Raw genomic sequence first — 17,604 nt, 5'->3', positions numbered from 1 at the left:
GCTAATGAACTGATGAGAACAGAGCAGCATAATGCCTTTAGTTACGAGTGCTGTCTTGCCAGTGGCACCCTGGTGATTCCTGTGGTATTATGAGCTGCTGTGTTCTATATTGAGAGATGAACATCATGCATTGCAATAGGGAAATGCATTCTTAAGTACCCACTTTTCAGAGCATATCCTCAATGACTTTCTATTATTAATATTAGGAACTGATTTATAGACAAATGTCCTGTTTTTACTGTTCATGCAGTGTGTACTTCCCAATGAAAGGCGGAAAATAACAATGAACAGAGAAAAAAAAACTATTTAGAAGATGCATTTATTTCTAAAACATGACTTAATCTGAATAATGTATGCAATTTAATGATGTACAGTGCCTTCAGAAAGTATTCAGACCCCTTCACTTTTCCACATTTTATTACATTACAGCCTTATAAAAATGGATGAAATTCATTTTTATTCTCATCAATCTACACACAATACCCCATGACAAAGCAAAAACAGGTTAAAATTTTTTTGCAAATTTATTAAAAATAAACTGAAATATCACATTTGCATACGTATTCAGACCCTTTACTCAGTACTTTGAGGCACCTTTGGCAGTGATTACAGCCTTGAGTCTTCTAGGGTATGATGCTATAAGATTGGCATACCTGTATTTGTTGTATTTCCCCCATTCTTCTCTGCAGATCCTCTCAAGCTCTGTCACGTTGGATGGGGAGCGTTGCTGCACAGCTATTTTCAGGTCTCTCCAGAGATGTTTGATCGAGTTCAAGTCCAGGCTCTGGCTGGGCCACTCAAGGACATTCACAGACTTGTCCCGAAGCCACTCTTGCATTGTCTTGGCTGTGTGTTTAGGTTGTCCTGTTGGAAGGTGAACCTTCGCCCCAGTCTAAGGTCCTGAGCACTCTGGCGCAGGTTTTCATCAAGGATCTCTCTGTACTTTGCTCCATTAATCTTTTCCTAGATCCTGACTAGTCTTCCAGTTCCTGCCGCTGAAAACATCTCCACAGCATGATGCTACCACCACCATGCTTCACCATAGGGATGGTATTGGCCAGGTGATGAGCGGTGCCTGGTTTCCTCCAGATTATGACCAAAGAGTTCAATCTTGGTTTCTGCAGACAAGAGAATCTTGTTTCTCATGGTCTGAGAGTCCTTTAGGTGCCTTTTGGCAAACTCCAAGCAGGTTGTCATGTGCCTTTTACTGAGGAGTGGCTTCTGTCTGGCCACTCTACCATAAAGGCCTGATTAGTGGAGTGCTGCAGAGATGCTTGTCCTTCTGGAAGGTTCTCCCATCTCCAGAGAGAAACTCTAGAGCTCTGTCAGAGTGGTCATTGGTTCTTGGTCACCTCCCCCAATTGCTCAGTTTGGTCGGGCGGCCAGCACTAGGAAGAGTCCTAGTGGCTCCAAACTTCTTCCATTTAAAAATGATGGAGGCCACGCTGTACGCATCGGTGTTGTTGGGGTCTTTTTAACCCCAAGCTCTATTGTTATATAAAACCATCATTTTGATCTTGTTTCTGTTGTGTTGGCTGATACTGAGGGCACTTTCACGTTAATTTGTGTGTGTGTGCGAGAGAGAGAGAGAGAAAGAGAGAGAGTGTGTGTATGTGTGTGTGTGTGAGGAGAAATCTGATCATTCTCGCAGCATGGGGGTGGGGCAAACATAGTTCCCGCGAGAACTCTGATAATTCACGCAACATGGGGGCAGGGGAAAACTTATAATAAGGGCTGCACACACAGCCCTCTAAACCATTTCTCTTTGCATTTGTGCCTCAACTTGAAAATGACCACCAGACAGAGGCATATATTTTCTGCCACTGAGGTTCTGTCACAGATCTTGGAGGGTGAAAGTGATTTAGATGAGTATATGTCTGAGACTGAGGATAATGTTGAGGAGGACCCTGATTATGTGGCATCCTCCTCTGATGATGAGAATGAAGCCTTTGAGATACCACATTCATTCTGACCCTCTTGTTGTTTCTCAACCACCAATAAACCCCCCTGTCATCTCTCAACCACCAAGAACTGACATGTTCACTTCCAAAAATGGAAAACTACTATGGTTCGGATCCCCAGTTGAAAGACATGGTAGACTTAGTACTGCCAATGTCATCAAAATGGTTCCAGGCCCCACCAGATGTGCTAGCAGTCATGTACAAGACATAAAGTCTGCATTTTAACTCTTCATAACACCATCAATGCAAAAGGATATTCTTGAGAAGACAAACTGTGTATGGTGACAATTGGAAAGAGCTGGATGTGACCCACTAGCAATCCTATATTGGGTTGCTTATTTTGGCAGGAGTGTACAAGTCAAAATGTGAAGCAACAGCAAGCCTTTGGATTGCTGACACTGATAGGGCAATTTTCCAGCCACATGGAGACATTTCATGTTTTCTACCGCATTATATGCTTTGATGACAGGGAAACAAGGCAGGGTCGACAGGAGCGTGACAAACTTGCACCTATCTCGTCTGAATAAAGAATTGATACCCACGGGTACCTAGTTGAACTGTTATGTTCATTTTTTATCAAAACCCAATTCTAGTGACTAATTTACTTTTTATTGGTGTTTCTTCATTATATATAACTGTCATGTGTTACTTATTGATGTTCTGAAGTGTTTTCTGAACCTAAACATTTGAAATGATGACATTTTTTGTATTTTTTTCCTGGGGTCAAATTGACCCCGAACATAAAATGTTACTATGCTTGATAATAAAAGGTGTGTTTCTTTCCAAGTGTTATTTTTCTTTTTTAATGAGCAATTAATACCAACATAAAGCCCTGCAAGCACCAAAAAATTGTTTTCCATTTTAGGTCAATGAATGAGATTATACAGTGATTTGCATATTTCGCAATAGTCATATAAAATCAATACTTGATGTATAAGGGGAGGATGGGGAGAGTCATGTTTTATTTACTGGGCTATTAAGATGGTCAGTAGAAAGGCCTAAAGTAGCTGAGAGAGAAACTTGGGTAACACTTTCTGTTACAATTATTTTCTGGAGGTTTATATTGCTGGGGTCAAATTGACCCCAAACATAAAAGTTGTTAGTTAATTAGTTAATTTGAACACAATAAGAGGGTTAATGCTGCAGAAATGTTTGTATACCCTTCCCCAGATCTGTACCTCCACACAATCCTATCTCAGAGGTCTATGGACAGTTCTTTCAACTTCACGGCTTGGTTTTTGCTCTGACATGCACTTTCAACTGTGGGACCTTATAGACAAGTGTGTGCTTTTCCAAATCATGTGCAATCAATAGAATGTATCACAGGTGGACTCCAATCAAGTTGTAGAAACATCTCAAGTATAATCAATGTAAACATGATGCACCTGAGCTCAATTTTGAGTGTCATAGCAAAGGGTCTGAATACTTATGTAAATGTGATATTTCATTTTTTTATTTTTAATACACATGCAAAAAAATTCTAAAAACCTGTTTTCACATTGTCATTAAGGGTTATTGGGTGTAAATTGATGAGAATAAAAATGAATTTAATCAATTTTAGACTAAGGCTGTAACGTGGAAATGTGGAAAAAGTGAAGGGGTCTGAATACTTTCCAAAGGCATTGTAATATGATGATAAATCATAATTGCAATAGAGGCTGACAAAATGACCACAGTGTACTTTATTAAATGAATTTGGTACCTTGTGTTGCAATAAAATAAAAAAAAAATTACAAAAATCCAGAATTACAAAAATTTAAGGTTCTTTTGTTTTAGGTTTAATTTTACAACAAAATGAAATAACCAATTTAAATTTTAAACCACAACTTCTGACTTTCATCACAAAATGCAGCTTACTCAACAGACCAAAAACAAAAAAACAAAAAACAAAAAACAAAAAGGTAAATAAATATGGTATTATTCTTTTTCTTATTTTAAAAATACATCACATACACCACACTAGTTTTATCTTTACTATATCACATGAAGCTGCCTTCTTGTGGCAGCAACCTCTAGTCAATAGACACCCTTCACAATCAGCACTGATAGGAATGTTCTTTTTAACATTTAAATTTGCATACATTTATTTACAGTTCAAATATTTTTCAGCAACTATTTAATCTTCCATTGCAAATAAAATACCAAGTACTGTACTTTTGTACATCATGTTTACATGATTTAAACTACACGCAAATTTGAATACCATTGTTCCTATGTTCATAATACGTTACTGTGCTTGCACTACAGCTGGGTTAACATAAATAAATGAAATCCACAGGTAGTATTCTACAAACCCTTCAAATGAACACAAATTAGCTATGCAAATCAAAATTCCTACGCATGGCAGTCAGACTCTCCTGTCAAACATTGTATATCCACTGATCTCCCCCTGAGCAGATTGTTTGAAGATTTCACCCTCACACGTGGAGCCAAATGAATCTGTATTTGGGTGACAGTGGGTAGACCAGGAATCGTTTAGCAAATTCATGACCTTAAAAAAAAAAAAAAAAACTCAGTAATGCTTGCAGCCTCACTTGGGTGCTATATTTGGAAAATGCATTATTTTTTGTATATGCCAGATAAACAAAAAATGCATGTGCTTTGCACTCTTCTTCTACCAATTAACCCAACTGATTATGTGCAGAAATCCCCTACATGCATTTTTATTTTTTTGTTTATTTTGAACTCTCTGCTGGTCAGAAAGCATTGCCCGAATCCGTTCATAGCAGTATAAACTGAAGCAATGTCACGAGGAACACTAACCTTCCCTTTGCCTTTAAGCCCCTCTTCATCTGGTTGAGGAAATGGACCATAGTATAAACACAGTAACTGCACCAAAGTGCAATATCACACCAAACAAGCTCACACCAGACAACTGAGAACTCCACTGATTTATCCTATTCTGCATTATTCTCAGAACTCTTATTCAATGTGCCATCAATGATACTTAAGAACTTAAAAAGAGCACAACAGGAGAAACACAAGATTACAAAACTATTTTAAGGCAAATTAAACAGATGTAAGCAGCATGTATTGTCACAAGAGATTGTATGATTCAAACCAAGGATTTAATTTTTGATAATGGACGTATGTAATAGAAATACCCTTCATTATCTTAACCCTATAATCCAATTTCTGCATTCCATTTGTATATTTTCAAAGTTGATGACCTAATAAAAATAAAAGCAGTTAAGAAATATATGTGGTTCTGATATAATGGTGGAGGGGGTACTGCATTTCTGCAAACTTAGCTGAGGTAGTTAAATGTACAATATACCATTTAAAATATTTTCACAATGTCAAAAAAGAAATGAGATAATAGCTGTAATCGCTTGCTTGAAAATTAAGCCTATTTGGAATCTGTGTTTGGGTCTGAGCCATTAAAAAATAGGCAGATTACTATATTAATCACATATTTTAATGTCTATATTTTTAACAGTACTTATATTCCTGTAGAATTGCAATCATTCATTAAATGGGAAGATTTATACATAGTGTACAGTATGGATTCAGTTGTGAGTCAATGGTGATGAACACATAAATTGTATGTATCTCTTTCAGATAAACTTCTAGAAAAATCTATCTTCATTTTATTAACGTTAACATCGGGTTTCTTATAGCCATGCATACCAAATATTGGTAATAATGAATTTTTTTTTTTCTCTTATAAACTTTGATATTTCCCTTAAGCAAATCCTTAGACCAATTTTTTTTTTTAAATTGGATAAGATGATATAAATTAATTAAATCAATTAGATACAGTCCCTATTAGAATGTCCCTATTAATACCAGTCAACAAAATTTGACCATCTATTTGAAGAGAAGGTGTAAACCCCAAATCGAAAAGACAGTTTGTCCTTTTTTGTAATAAAGTTGTTTGTGATCAAAATAAATGGCTTCAAAAGGATGATTGGAAAGAGAAAAACAAATTCAAAAGTCAGTGTAGTATACTTTTGATTTGATACATACACCCAGTCTTTACTCAATACACAATACAATAATTTGCCACTGATGTTGCTCTAGGTCAACAAATAAGACAATCAGTTAATTTTAGCCTCATTTGAATACTTAAAAAAATGTGTAAAAATGGTAACAACATGCAGAACACGTAGTGTATAAATATTAATTAAATTTGAAAATAAATACATTGATTGTGTAAAAATAGCTATCAAAATGTTTTTTTTTTTTAATATGCCTGAGTGCAGCTGCATACAGCTATACACTTCTCAGATGAGTAGTGAATAGGCCCACATATTTCTTTTTTTGTGAGCTCTTCAGAAATTAATTCTTATGGATGTAATTAAATATCTATGAATTCTATATAAACCACTAGTTCAATTTATGTTCTCAATCAATTGCAATTAGTTGCACAAAACATTTTTAGTGTAATAAAGCAAGGAAAAGTAAACAAATATAAAATAAATACGTTTTTAAACTTATTATATAGAAGAGTAAAATAAAAAATGTGAAGCCAATGTTTTCTCAAGAGAATGCAAATGACAATAATTTATTGAGAATACTTGAATAATAACACACCACATTATTTACTTTCTTGGCAGATGCCATTATCCAGAGACACTTACATAGCTTACATTTTGACACATTATCCATTTATAGAGATAGATACTTTTAGTGAAGCAATTTAGAATAAGCAGCATGCTTAACGGTGCACAGGCATGGCCTCGCTCGAGAATCAATCTTACAGTACTCACAAGCTTTGCTCCCTAAAGGCTAGGACAGCATTATTAATATGCTAAAAACATATATAATTTTTTTTTTTTTTTTTTACAGAATTTAAACTGACACCACTGGGGCACTTCATTTCTTGTACTATTATATTGGATTCTGTTGTTGAAGATATCTGTTTACTGTTGGCCAGGTTCCTGCTCTGACATAGACAAGTCATTCTTATATAGTTTCCCCCATGCCATTGATTTGACATTCAGATATCTTTAAACTTAACTTGCAAGCAAGTGGCATAGAGTGAAATAGTTAAGCTCATTATTACATTGATGCCGTTTTGTATCTGTATTTCTGATACATTATGTCAGAAGTTTATGGAACTGTGTGGATACAGTCCTTAGTGCTCAGCATTTCTCTCCAAGGAGAAATTGGAAAAAAAAAGACACTCTTGTGAAAAAATGCAAATCAGCCGAATGGATTTAGCATTTTGACTCCAAATTGTCTTTGTTCTTTTTGTTGGCTTTGAGCACCTTTATCAACAAAAAGATACAAGATTACAGAAATAAATATCTATCTACTAGGACACTGAACATAATTAAACAAGGTTGCAGTGGAAAATTATGAAGCATTTCTGTGTGTTCACTTTGTAATTTGTAATTCTTGAAACAAAGGCCGGGCATTTCTTTACAATCCAGCAGAAAATCCAGCAAGCATGATAGTTATTCAACATATTTTTTACAAGGTAGAATTTTGAGCCAGCATGAATCAGAATATGGCTGGGACTTGGGATTTGTATTTTTTTATTATTTTTGATTGCTGTACACTTAAATATCTCTTCCAGGTGTTTTGTTCAATATTTAAAAGTGAATTTGATTTCACATACATCAATATACGAATGATGATCTGATCATTTTAAAAATATCCAATTTGGGCTCACCGTATATATGCAAATGTAATAAAACCCTAGAGTGCCATTGTCCTCACATAATACCGGCTGAAGTTTTTCCACAGCTTTTTAGAGACTTTAGTGCATTTGTCAGAAATAACGTACCAGTGATGAACAGGCTGACTCCTTCCTCTAGAGTAGTCACCAAGCCCCATGGCAATGTGCGTGGCACATCCTCATTACTGGAAATCTATCAGCCCCATTCATAATTAACATTATGCATTGAGTGCCAAAAGTCTAATTACTTTAACAAGTCAGCTATGCCCTCTTAAAAAATGTACTATAAAAATCACTATAAAAATCGAGGACCATGGGAGGTAAAATATTGTTTGATATCTGCCAGTGGATTTATGCAGTATGATGGATGAGTTGTGTTGGGAATAATTAAATCCAGTCATTAAAAACAGCATTTTTGCTGTTATGGATTTTTGCTCCTGTTATTGTGGTCTCTGACAACCTGAGTGTCCTACGAATGATCTGTGTGAACCGGAATAATTGGTTTCAGCTTCATTTAATTATGTGGCACAGTGACTCATCATTTTTGCAGCCTAACGTATTATAAACAGTTATTGTTATCATAAATTGTTTAGAATAAAGGGAAAAGAAAATGTTTCAAAACTCCGAATGCATTATTCATTGAAGAAAAAGGAAAAATGACTTCTACCCATTGTTCATATACTCATATATAATAATTAGCAACGGATTGCCCACAGAGAAATGTTTACATACAATCATGTCAGGATATGTCTGTAGCCTGCCAGCAGAACTTGAACAAAAGAGCAACACTTCACATTCAACATTTTATTTATTTATTTATTATTTTGTGGGTTGATTCAGCCCAGGAGTGCTGGGGAAACGGAATAGGAGGCTCTCAGCTTCCTCCACACTGCTTCCTGACCCGTTTCCTCCCGAATGAGTATCCTATTCACACAGCAGGACATGGATTATGGCGGCTGCGATTTTCCTAGTCTGGACGAACGCATGTACTTTCTGGGGCAGCTTCCCTATTGGTTAATCGAACTGTCTGTCTCAGTGTACTGGTTCTCCCAGGAAGGTTGCCTCTTCGTCTATGCCTAGAACGTCAAGGCATTGGCCAGGTTCTGTTGAACGAAGTGAAAAAAGAGACTGGCTCGCGAGGCTACGATTTTCCTAAAACTTATACAATATGCAGTCCCATTTCCATCACTTTATTAATGTGCTGAGCAGCTTAGCCAAAGTGGAAGGGCCTCAGGACGCTCTCCCGACTCATTTCCATCTATACATGCTGCAGCTGTTGTGTGCTTAAAGCAAGGCTGGACAAGCGGTCCAACCTGCCTTGAAACAAGTAGCAAATCGCACAGGAGCACTGGAGCCAATTTAACAGTACAGGGGCGCGGAACTCACACGTTTTACAGGAACTGAGTCCTGATGTCTGGAGGGTGGTTATGTAACTGAGGTCTTACAGCAGTTCCCAGTAGTAAGCGCATACAGAGCTGTTCTTGTCTTACAGATTTTGACTTGAGCCTCAGCAGAGGTGTCTTAAGACCCGGACCCCATCCCATCCCATTCCTATTCTGCTGAGTGATTGCTCTTTTAACGAGTTATCTGGATAGGAACTGTTTCCTGAGGTGATTATGCAGTGGCGAAACCCTATCACGGCAGGGCCTCATTATGGTAATGCCACTGCCTGCTTCTGGACTGTTTGTCCTCATTTTGAATTTTTCTTGCATTACAAATGTCTGACAAGACCCTTCATTATTTTAAAAACACCTGCAGTAAAAGACTATGGGGCACTGCCCTGCTCCTGAATGGATCACAGTCATGCCTTTACATATTCAAACTAATCCACTCTGCCCGCCCAAAACACAGTCTGAACGCTGATGCCTGGAGTAGAGTGCTCTATATGATGGAAAACATTAGGTTTTGAAACAGTATTTGTATTCCATCACTGTCTCACATCCATTATTTAAATCTGAAAAAAGAACTCAAAATACCAAGCTTACCTATTCTGACACACAGTAGAACTTTCAGAAAGGCAGTTTTGAATGCAGAACATTTGCTTGTGCAGTGACAGTATATATTTTGTGTAAAAGCCAGGACTGTCTGATTTGTTTTCAGATGTGAATTTGCTCACCATGTCAGCTTTAAGAAAGTGTCTCTTCTGTGTGTGAGCACCTCCTGGAAGCTGCTTTTACATAAACAAAACAGCATAAGGTGGAAAGCTAATGTGCATGGCTCCTCCATAATCCTACTTTTTAACCTGACTAGTACCATTTGTGTGGCATTTTTTCAACAATAACACTGCAACATTGAGGCTCTGCTTAATGAATGAATGAATAAATAAATAACTGGGTAGCATTACTGGGTAGATTAAAGAATACAAAGGTATATTTTGGTTGTAAAAAAGGCATCAAGTGAATTTATATTCAGATTTTGTTCTTTGCCTAGAAAGAGACAACTAATTACACAGGTGGTAATATGGTGTAGGGGAATCTCCTGATTTAACACTCAACCATAGGAGGCAGGTAATCAAAATATTTGAGGTCTATCCCTTTAAACTGATCATGGTTGACTAGGCAGGTGCTCCTTGTGTGAACAGAGATAGCGAAATAGGGTGAAATAATTTCCTTTCACCTAAAGAGGCATATTGCCAGAAAAAATAATTTCTTATAAGTTCTTTCTTCTAACAATAACCGACCATTGGTGTGGTGAACTGGCTATGTCAGAAGGATTTATATTGGGTTGTTCAAAAAATATATGTTACTACAGAAATTGTGCAGTCACAAACATTTGGCTATATTGGCTGTAACTGGTCAAAACTCTATGCATCAATTTAATTACAATTATGTTTACATAGGGTAACACATTGATGGAAATGATCACAAAGCTTATGAATCTATTTGAACGGAGGTAAATGGAGCCAGGTAAGTCTGTCTTGATGTTGGCCGTGCCGCATATTAATAAATTGAAATGCTGTGCTGAATGGACAGTCTGGCAAAATGATCCTCAAAGAATAATCTTTGACATGGTGATGAGTTAATATCGGGGCAATGGATACTGATCCATGTGACATTATGGTTCTGGAAGTTATTAACTGCTTGTGCTGTCTGAGGCCCATATAAGTCATTGTACAAGATGAGCCCTGATAATGTTCAATCATCATGAAAAATAAAATGTCAGATATCTTCGAAAGCAGCAATAGAGACAAAGCCACATATAAACTCATTGTAAAGTAATATTCCTCTGAAGAAATTTAATTAATCTACTTACAGACAAAGAACAGAATGTCCTTCCATGGTACAATAGAATATTACATATAATATATATTAGTATGGTGGTTTTAAAAAAAAAGATGACTTTCACTTTATAAATGGGAAACCTGATTAGCCAGTTTTGTTATCTTAATGGATGCCTTCACCAGGGACATAAACTATTTCAGAAGACACAAGAAGCTCATTTTCATTTCAGAGCCAGTTGGAACACAATATAATGTAGGAGGAGAACACTGCATCTGACTGCCAGGGCTTTGCAATAGCTATTCATTCACAGCCTGTTCATCTAAATCCCATTTTCGTATTAATGCTTCACATAGACAACATTTATGTTTGTATCTTTTAAAACATAATGCACTGCAAACACCTACATTGCTTTTAAGTCAAATAAAAATCCATAGCTATATCCTTAACTGATGTAATGTGCCACGGTTGTTCATATGAATTCATGAATTATTCTCACTTTACTGCTTTTGCTGCCCCCCCCCCCCCCACCCACACTGTTCATAAGAAACTGAGCACTGGTTAGCATGTCTACATTTAGTTCAGCAACAAATTTTACATTTCAGCACAGTATGTTATTCCAATTGTAAATGAAACTTTAAAATATGATGAAAGGAAACCTATTACTATTATTATTGAGTACAAGCAGTTTTTTCCCAAACGATGTTAAAGGTCAGAGATTTCACAGCATTATTATAGGAGCTTGAGTTTGCAAAAGCCATAACAGACTAATTTCATCCCTAATGAAAACAGACAAGATTTAAATTATGCTGTGTTCTGACAAAAAGTAATACCTGGAGCAATGTCTTAGAAAATCTAAAAAAAGAAAAAAAAAAAAAAAAAAAGCACACATCAATTTCTGAAGATTCATATTTGATAATTGTATCAAAAAAATAAATATAAAATATAATAAGTATAAAATAAATAATAATAATAATAATAATAATAATAATAAAACTTATCAGTCAGTATCTGCTCTGTGCACACAGAAAGAAGTGGTGTCAATTGGCAATGGTAATGTCTTGCAGTTTAACACAGTTTTGGAACATAATGGAGTCTAAGTGATACATTGTGACATTCCTGCAGCACCCTCACTGAGACTAGTGTCAGAGGCTCCTCTCTATGAAACAGTGTTGTGTTGCTCATGGTACAATAGAAATGAAGGATGTTCACGGAAGCTACACAGGCATTACATAGCACCCACTTGACAATTTGTCACAAAATACCCTTTAAGACTGAATTAAAGCGAATTCACACTGACATATCGTAAGTTAATATTAAGATTTATTCTATGGCGAAACATTTTGTTTGTTTTTCAAGTAGCACATCTATGTGCATTTTTTTGTGATATGCTTGTTTTGAGGATTTTACAAAATGCAAATGGGCCTCCTACAAATCTAATATTCATCAGACTGATATTTAGTTATAGGTACAGGGTTCTATATAAAACTTGATTCGTTTTAGATTGTTACTAATGCATGAATTACAAAGGAAATTACTTCATAAGTTGAAAAGGAAAAAAGAATATGTGCCTGTCAGACAGTGTAACAGGAAACCATGAAAACTCTACAGTTTACATCTTTTGGTGTCACCAAATCTTGAATGCTGCCATTATAATGTTAAATGTAATGAAAAAAGTTATTTCCAAGAAAACAATGAGCAACTGACTTAGGAAATAACCTGTTGATTTATCGTAAAATTACAATGATTGATATGTTTACAAGAACATATGGAGAACAAGAAATTTGAAACTCAAATGTACAGTATAAATATGGGCACAAGACAATATGTGATATTTGTGATATATTACAGCATCCATTATGGATGAGAGACAAAAAGGCAAACTATATTAAACTGCAGTACAAACAAAAGTGAATACAAAGTAAAATATTCTCACTGTATCCATTATTTGTACTTTATTCCCGATCAAGTGTGTACCCCTTCAGTTAGTAACCGGTCATTCAGCCAGGTCATCAACAGCATAAGATGGAAATCAATATCTACACCAGAAGGGAAACATCAGCTATGGTTAATTCAATTGAGAAGAAACAAACTCTGTTCTTCATCCTTTTTCACACATCAGACATGATAACAAGAATAAGACACCAAATGACAGTGCCATAATCTCTCCCTCTGGAAGGTTTTGTGCTTGCATTTCTTTGGCAAGTCACCTTTGCACTCCATAACATTGTGAGAAAAAGGGGTGGTTGTGACCCACAGCCGAGGACGAAAGGTGCAAACATTCCTTTTGTAATGAATCCTGCCTGGGGTTTAAAGATACAGTATTCTTTTTTTTCACAGATGTGCTATCAAAAGCAATCATGTCTGCTTTTTTTTTATTTATCTCACATTCAGCACTTCTTTAGCTGCTATCTCAACCCACTCAGTACAATTGCTTTATCAGAGGGCTGTCTTGAGGCTGTTTGAGTGACATTTGTGGTTTAAGCCCTTACTTGGTCTTGAGTAAAGTAGAGCAGCAAAGTGCACACTAGTGCTGGAAATGCATAAGATATCATTTGCCTTTTTGTTTGTGAATGCTAGCTTCAAATAAACCACAATATCAGTAACCGAAGTAAGGTTAATCAAAGTACCCGTGTCAGTCATTTTCAGACACGTACACACACACACACACACATACACACACACACATGCACATGCGCATGCACACACACGCACAAACACACACACTCGTGCATGTGCGCATACACACACACACACTCACACACACTAACACACATGCACGTGTGTTTGTGCACACACACACACAGACACACACAAACACACAATGGCAGTCACATACGAAGTAAAAAGGAATGCTGCATCTTTAACCCTACAGTAAAATGGCTCCTTGTCGTGAGGCATGTAAGTTTGGCTGGAGAGGTGCGTGGCTGATTCTCCTCTTCCTGTCGCATTGTTCCGTACATGTCCCAGCACAGCAGCACACAGCACCATAGTCAACCCCGGGCTGTTTATCCAAGCTGCCAGAGATGCGTTTTTCTTCCACTGGGAACATAACCAGGAAGTCTGACTTCGAGCACCCCCACTCCAACATTTCACTTCACGTGGCACAAGCCAGTGGGTTGATCAAGCTTTTTATTTTTTTTTTCAAATTCAAGTAAGAGACAATCCGGTACTTCTGCTTAACAGTGCTTGGCGGTGGCCCAGAGTTTGTAGTGAGATGGAAACAGTAACAGAGCTTTTGGCACTATGACAGGTCAATGCAATACACACAGAGCCAGCGTTGGAAGAGTGGTACTCTTGAAAGGACAATATTGTAATAAAAAGGGGGGGGGGGGGGGGGCAGGGATACTAAACAGAATTTTAATTTTATCCCGTTTGCCTCAAATAACAGGTGGACCGTTATTTTTGCCACCACATTGGTTATATAATAGTTATATAATGTTAGACTGGAATAGCTATGCAGCTTTGGGTACACTGCTTTTTTAAAATAGTACTGTATGCGCTATTTCTGTAGACCACATCATAAATGTGTAAATTTAGTGTAATAAATGATTTAATAGCCAGCTACAGGACACTGATTGGACAACCTGAGGTCAAATGAGAAGCCTGTCCTCTGTTAGACGGGAAGACAGCCTTTGCGTGCCTACTGTGGTTGAAGACCCTGGGTGAGACTGTGAGATCAGCATTGTACTAATCAGGGGGTATCAGCTGAATGCAAATGTGGCCTTTTACTGATATTAAAGTATTCCCTGACAGGTTTAATAAAAACAACAACAACAACAACAACAACAAGAACGACGACAACAGCGAGTAAAAAAAAATCATTATAAAACATTGATAATCATTTAATCGACAAATAAATCGTGCCTACTTTTGTCCATGACAATCAACATCATGGTTCAATGCTATTTATATATTTATATATGTATATATAGAGGGAGCAACTAACTTATTGCCACAGTCCTGCTGTTAACCCAAGTTGATCGTCTAAAATTTGAATCATTTTTTCCGTTTTTTTTTTCTCCCCCATCCCCACAGGCTACAGTGTGGTCTCGTACTCCAGACGCTCCTGTACCAGAGCGTCGTCTTTGTACTGGAGCCGGGGAGGTGTGGGCGAGCAGTCCAAGGCCAGAATGGCCTTCCGTATACTCCTGTCCAGCACGTGCCTCTCCCAGGCCGGGTACCTGTTCCGGAACAGGTCTATTTTAATGACCGTCTCCTCGATCCGCGGGGCACGGGACGACGGAGTGGAAGGGGCGGTGGGCCTCACCTGAAAGACGGGCGCGCAGCCGTCCCTCTCCACGTATTTGGGATCCCTGTCCACTCCCACCGCGGCTGCCGCGGGAGCCCGGGTCTGGCCGGCCCGCAGGGAGTTGGTGGCGCCCTCTGGGGGCAGGGCAAAGGTGGCGGTGGGGTCCTCCAGGATGCAGCTGGGCGACTGGCCGAACCGTGGCCCGTTGGGGTGGAAGAAGGCGTAGTACATGAGCATGAACACTATCCCTGTGAGGAAGCTGCTGAAGATGACGCAGAGGGCAGGGATGGCGAAGGCGTCGGTGCTGGGCGACTGCCGGTACAGGTAAAACAGGGCACTCAGGGCGGTGTTCTCCAGAAGGATGACAAAGTAATAGATGAAGAGGCGGCAGCGGGTCCTGCCCTCCTTGACATTGAACCAGCTGAAGATGTAAATAATGCCCACCACCATGTCGAAGACGATCTCCTCCCACTTGGTGATGCAGAACTCGGTCTCGCAGTGGACGATCCAGAAGGTCATGATGCACCAGTGCAGGACGATGAAGATGCCGAAGTAGAGCTGGAACACGGAGGCGAAGAGCGCGAAGGTGATGACGCGTGCAGCGATGGTGAAGAAGTGCCAGCAGAACTGGATGATGACGGCCAGGTAGCTGACGGGCTTCTTGTCGTCTCGGGAGTCACGGAGCGCCTTCTGGTACGAGGCCAGGGCCCAGGCCAGCGACACCAAGGAAGCGGCTGCAGTCAGACCTGGGAAAGCAAAGGGCAAATGGCAAACAACATGTCAGTTCTGTCACTGATGTAAATATATATTCTTATTAGTGTGAACCTCTAAATAACAGGAGCAGCTGTCAAATTTTGCATACAATCAAATGGACCCAAACAAGAAATAAATCAGTATGAAAAAAGTTTTTTTCCCCCCCTCAATTACCATAATGTGATGACCTCTGACACTTTTGCAATGTAGCCAATTAAATAATAATAATAATAATAATAATAATAATAATAATAATAATAATAATAATAATACCACAAGTTTAATCATTTTTTCCTAATCTGAAATTATATTTCTCAATGGATTCTGCTCTTTCACTTGATAAAGTCTTGTCTGCAAAAGAGAAAATCCCATTCCTAAAGCCATTCCCTGTCTTCCTTTGAGAGATTCCCAATGCCCTGGTTGCTGAGAATTACTGCTGCCTCATCCCCAGGCAAGGCTCCCCAGGCATTAAATGCAGAGAGATGACAGAAAAGGAGGTTCACCTCTCAGCAGGCACTGCATGGAATAACACAATCCATTTAGTTTCACCAGCATCGCTCCAAAAGTTGGATTACACCCAGGCTCACGACAATGCATTTGTATACACTGTATGTAAAGCTGGCCTTTAAACTGGCTGCTTAAGTTGAAGGCCAAGGCCCTGGATATGGAAAAGCTTACAAGCAGCTTACAAAACAGTCTCCGTTCGCTACGGGAGATGAGAAAACTAGCACCACAATGAAACACCATTTTTCTATAGATTCATGGCACTTTAGCCTCTCCATAGCCTGGACAGAGAGGAGCAGTCTGACATAGTGCATCTTGTGCAATGTCAGCCAAATTTCCCCTGTGAGTTCCCCTGCATGGGCAGCTAACCGACTTCTGCCAAGCTCAATGAAAATGCAATCGCAGAAAGACAAAAATATCTACGCTAGCCCCCTTTCCACTGCAGCAGCAACTTTGCGGAACAGAGGAACAAAAGCTGCTTTTCCACTGGAGGAACAGGGCCAACACTGGAGCCTATCCCAGCATGCAGTGGGTGAGAGGCAGGAATAAACCCTGAACAGACCCAATCCATTGCATGGCACACACATCACACACCATTCAGTCACACACTCACACCTATGGGCAATTTAGACTCCTCAATTAGTCTACTGCATGTCTTTGGACTCTGGAAGAGAACTGAAGTACCCAGTGGAAACCCACGCAGACACGGTCAAAACATACAAACTCCACACAGGAAGTCCTCACCCAGGATTCTAAGATAGTAATACACACACACACACACACACATATATATATATATATATATATATACACACACACACCATGGGAGGTTAGCCAGATGTGGGAACCTAGCATGACTAGCTGGTTTCAATTTGGATCATTATAATTATAATTTAAAAAAAACATTTGATAAATCACATGCCTTCACATGAACACAGTGGTAAGTCATGAATAATTAAGCGTACTTGGTACACATTGGCACAGCTTGAGTGCTTTGAAATCTTAATTGTGTCAGTCATTTAGCGGCAGTTGGTGAGCTGGAAATTGGTAAGGTAGAAAACTTTCCTTTAAACTGATAATTGGTCTCAACCTTTTTTATGAATTCTTGAATAACAAATGTGCCAACGATTTGACTAATCAATTGATAAGTAATACACATCTCTTCACATCATGTTATGGAGATTAAATGATAAATTCAATTTAGAAAAATATGTTTTAATGACAAGTACACTAAATGAAAAAAAAGATGCACCACTATTAACTATCGTGTTAGCTTTCAGCATAACCAGC

General features: G+C 38.4%; 1 protein-coding gene across 1 annotated transcript in view; it reads right to left on the bottom strand.

Moving 5' to 3' along the window:
• Positions 1–3,624: 3,624 nt before the first annotated feature.
• The window catches only part of LOC135253533 (XK-related protein 4-like), a 75,117-nt gene continuing 61,137 nt past the window's right edge, over positions 3,625–17,604 (bottom strand). Inside the window, exon 3 of the mRNA XM_064332920.1 lies at positions 3,625–15,803. Coding sequence (XP_064188990.1) covers positions 14,845–15,803 — 959 coding nt within the window. The 3' untranslated portion in view covers positions 3,625–14,844. The remainder of the gene's footprint in view (positions 15,804–17,604) is intronic.

Source organism: Anguilla rostrata, chromosome 4, assembly GCF_018555375.3.
Source record: "Anguilla rostrata isolate EN2019 chromosome 4, ASM1855537v3, whole genome shotgun sequence".
In the NCBI taxonomy this organism is placed as follows: Eukaryota; Metazoa; Chordata; class Actinopteri; order Anguilliformes; family Anguillidae; genus Anguilla; species Anguilla rostrata.
The sequence above is the reverse complement of the archived record's forward strand: the minus strand, read 5'-3'. Positions and strand labels throughout refer to the sequence as shown.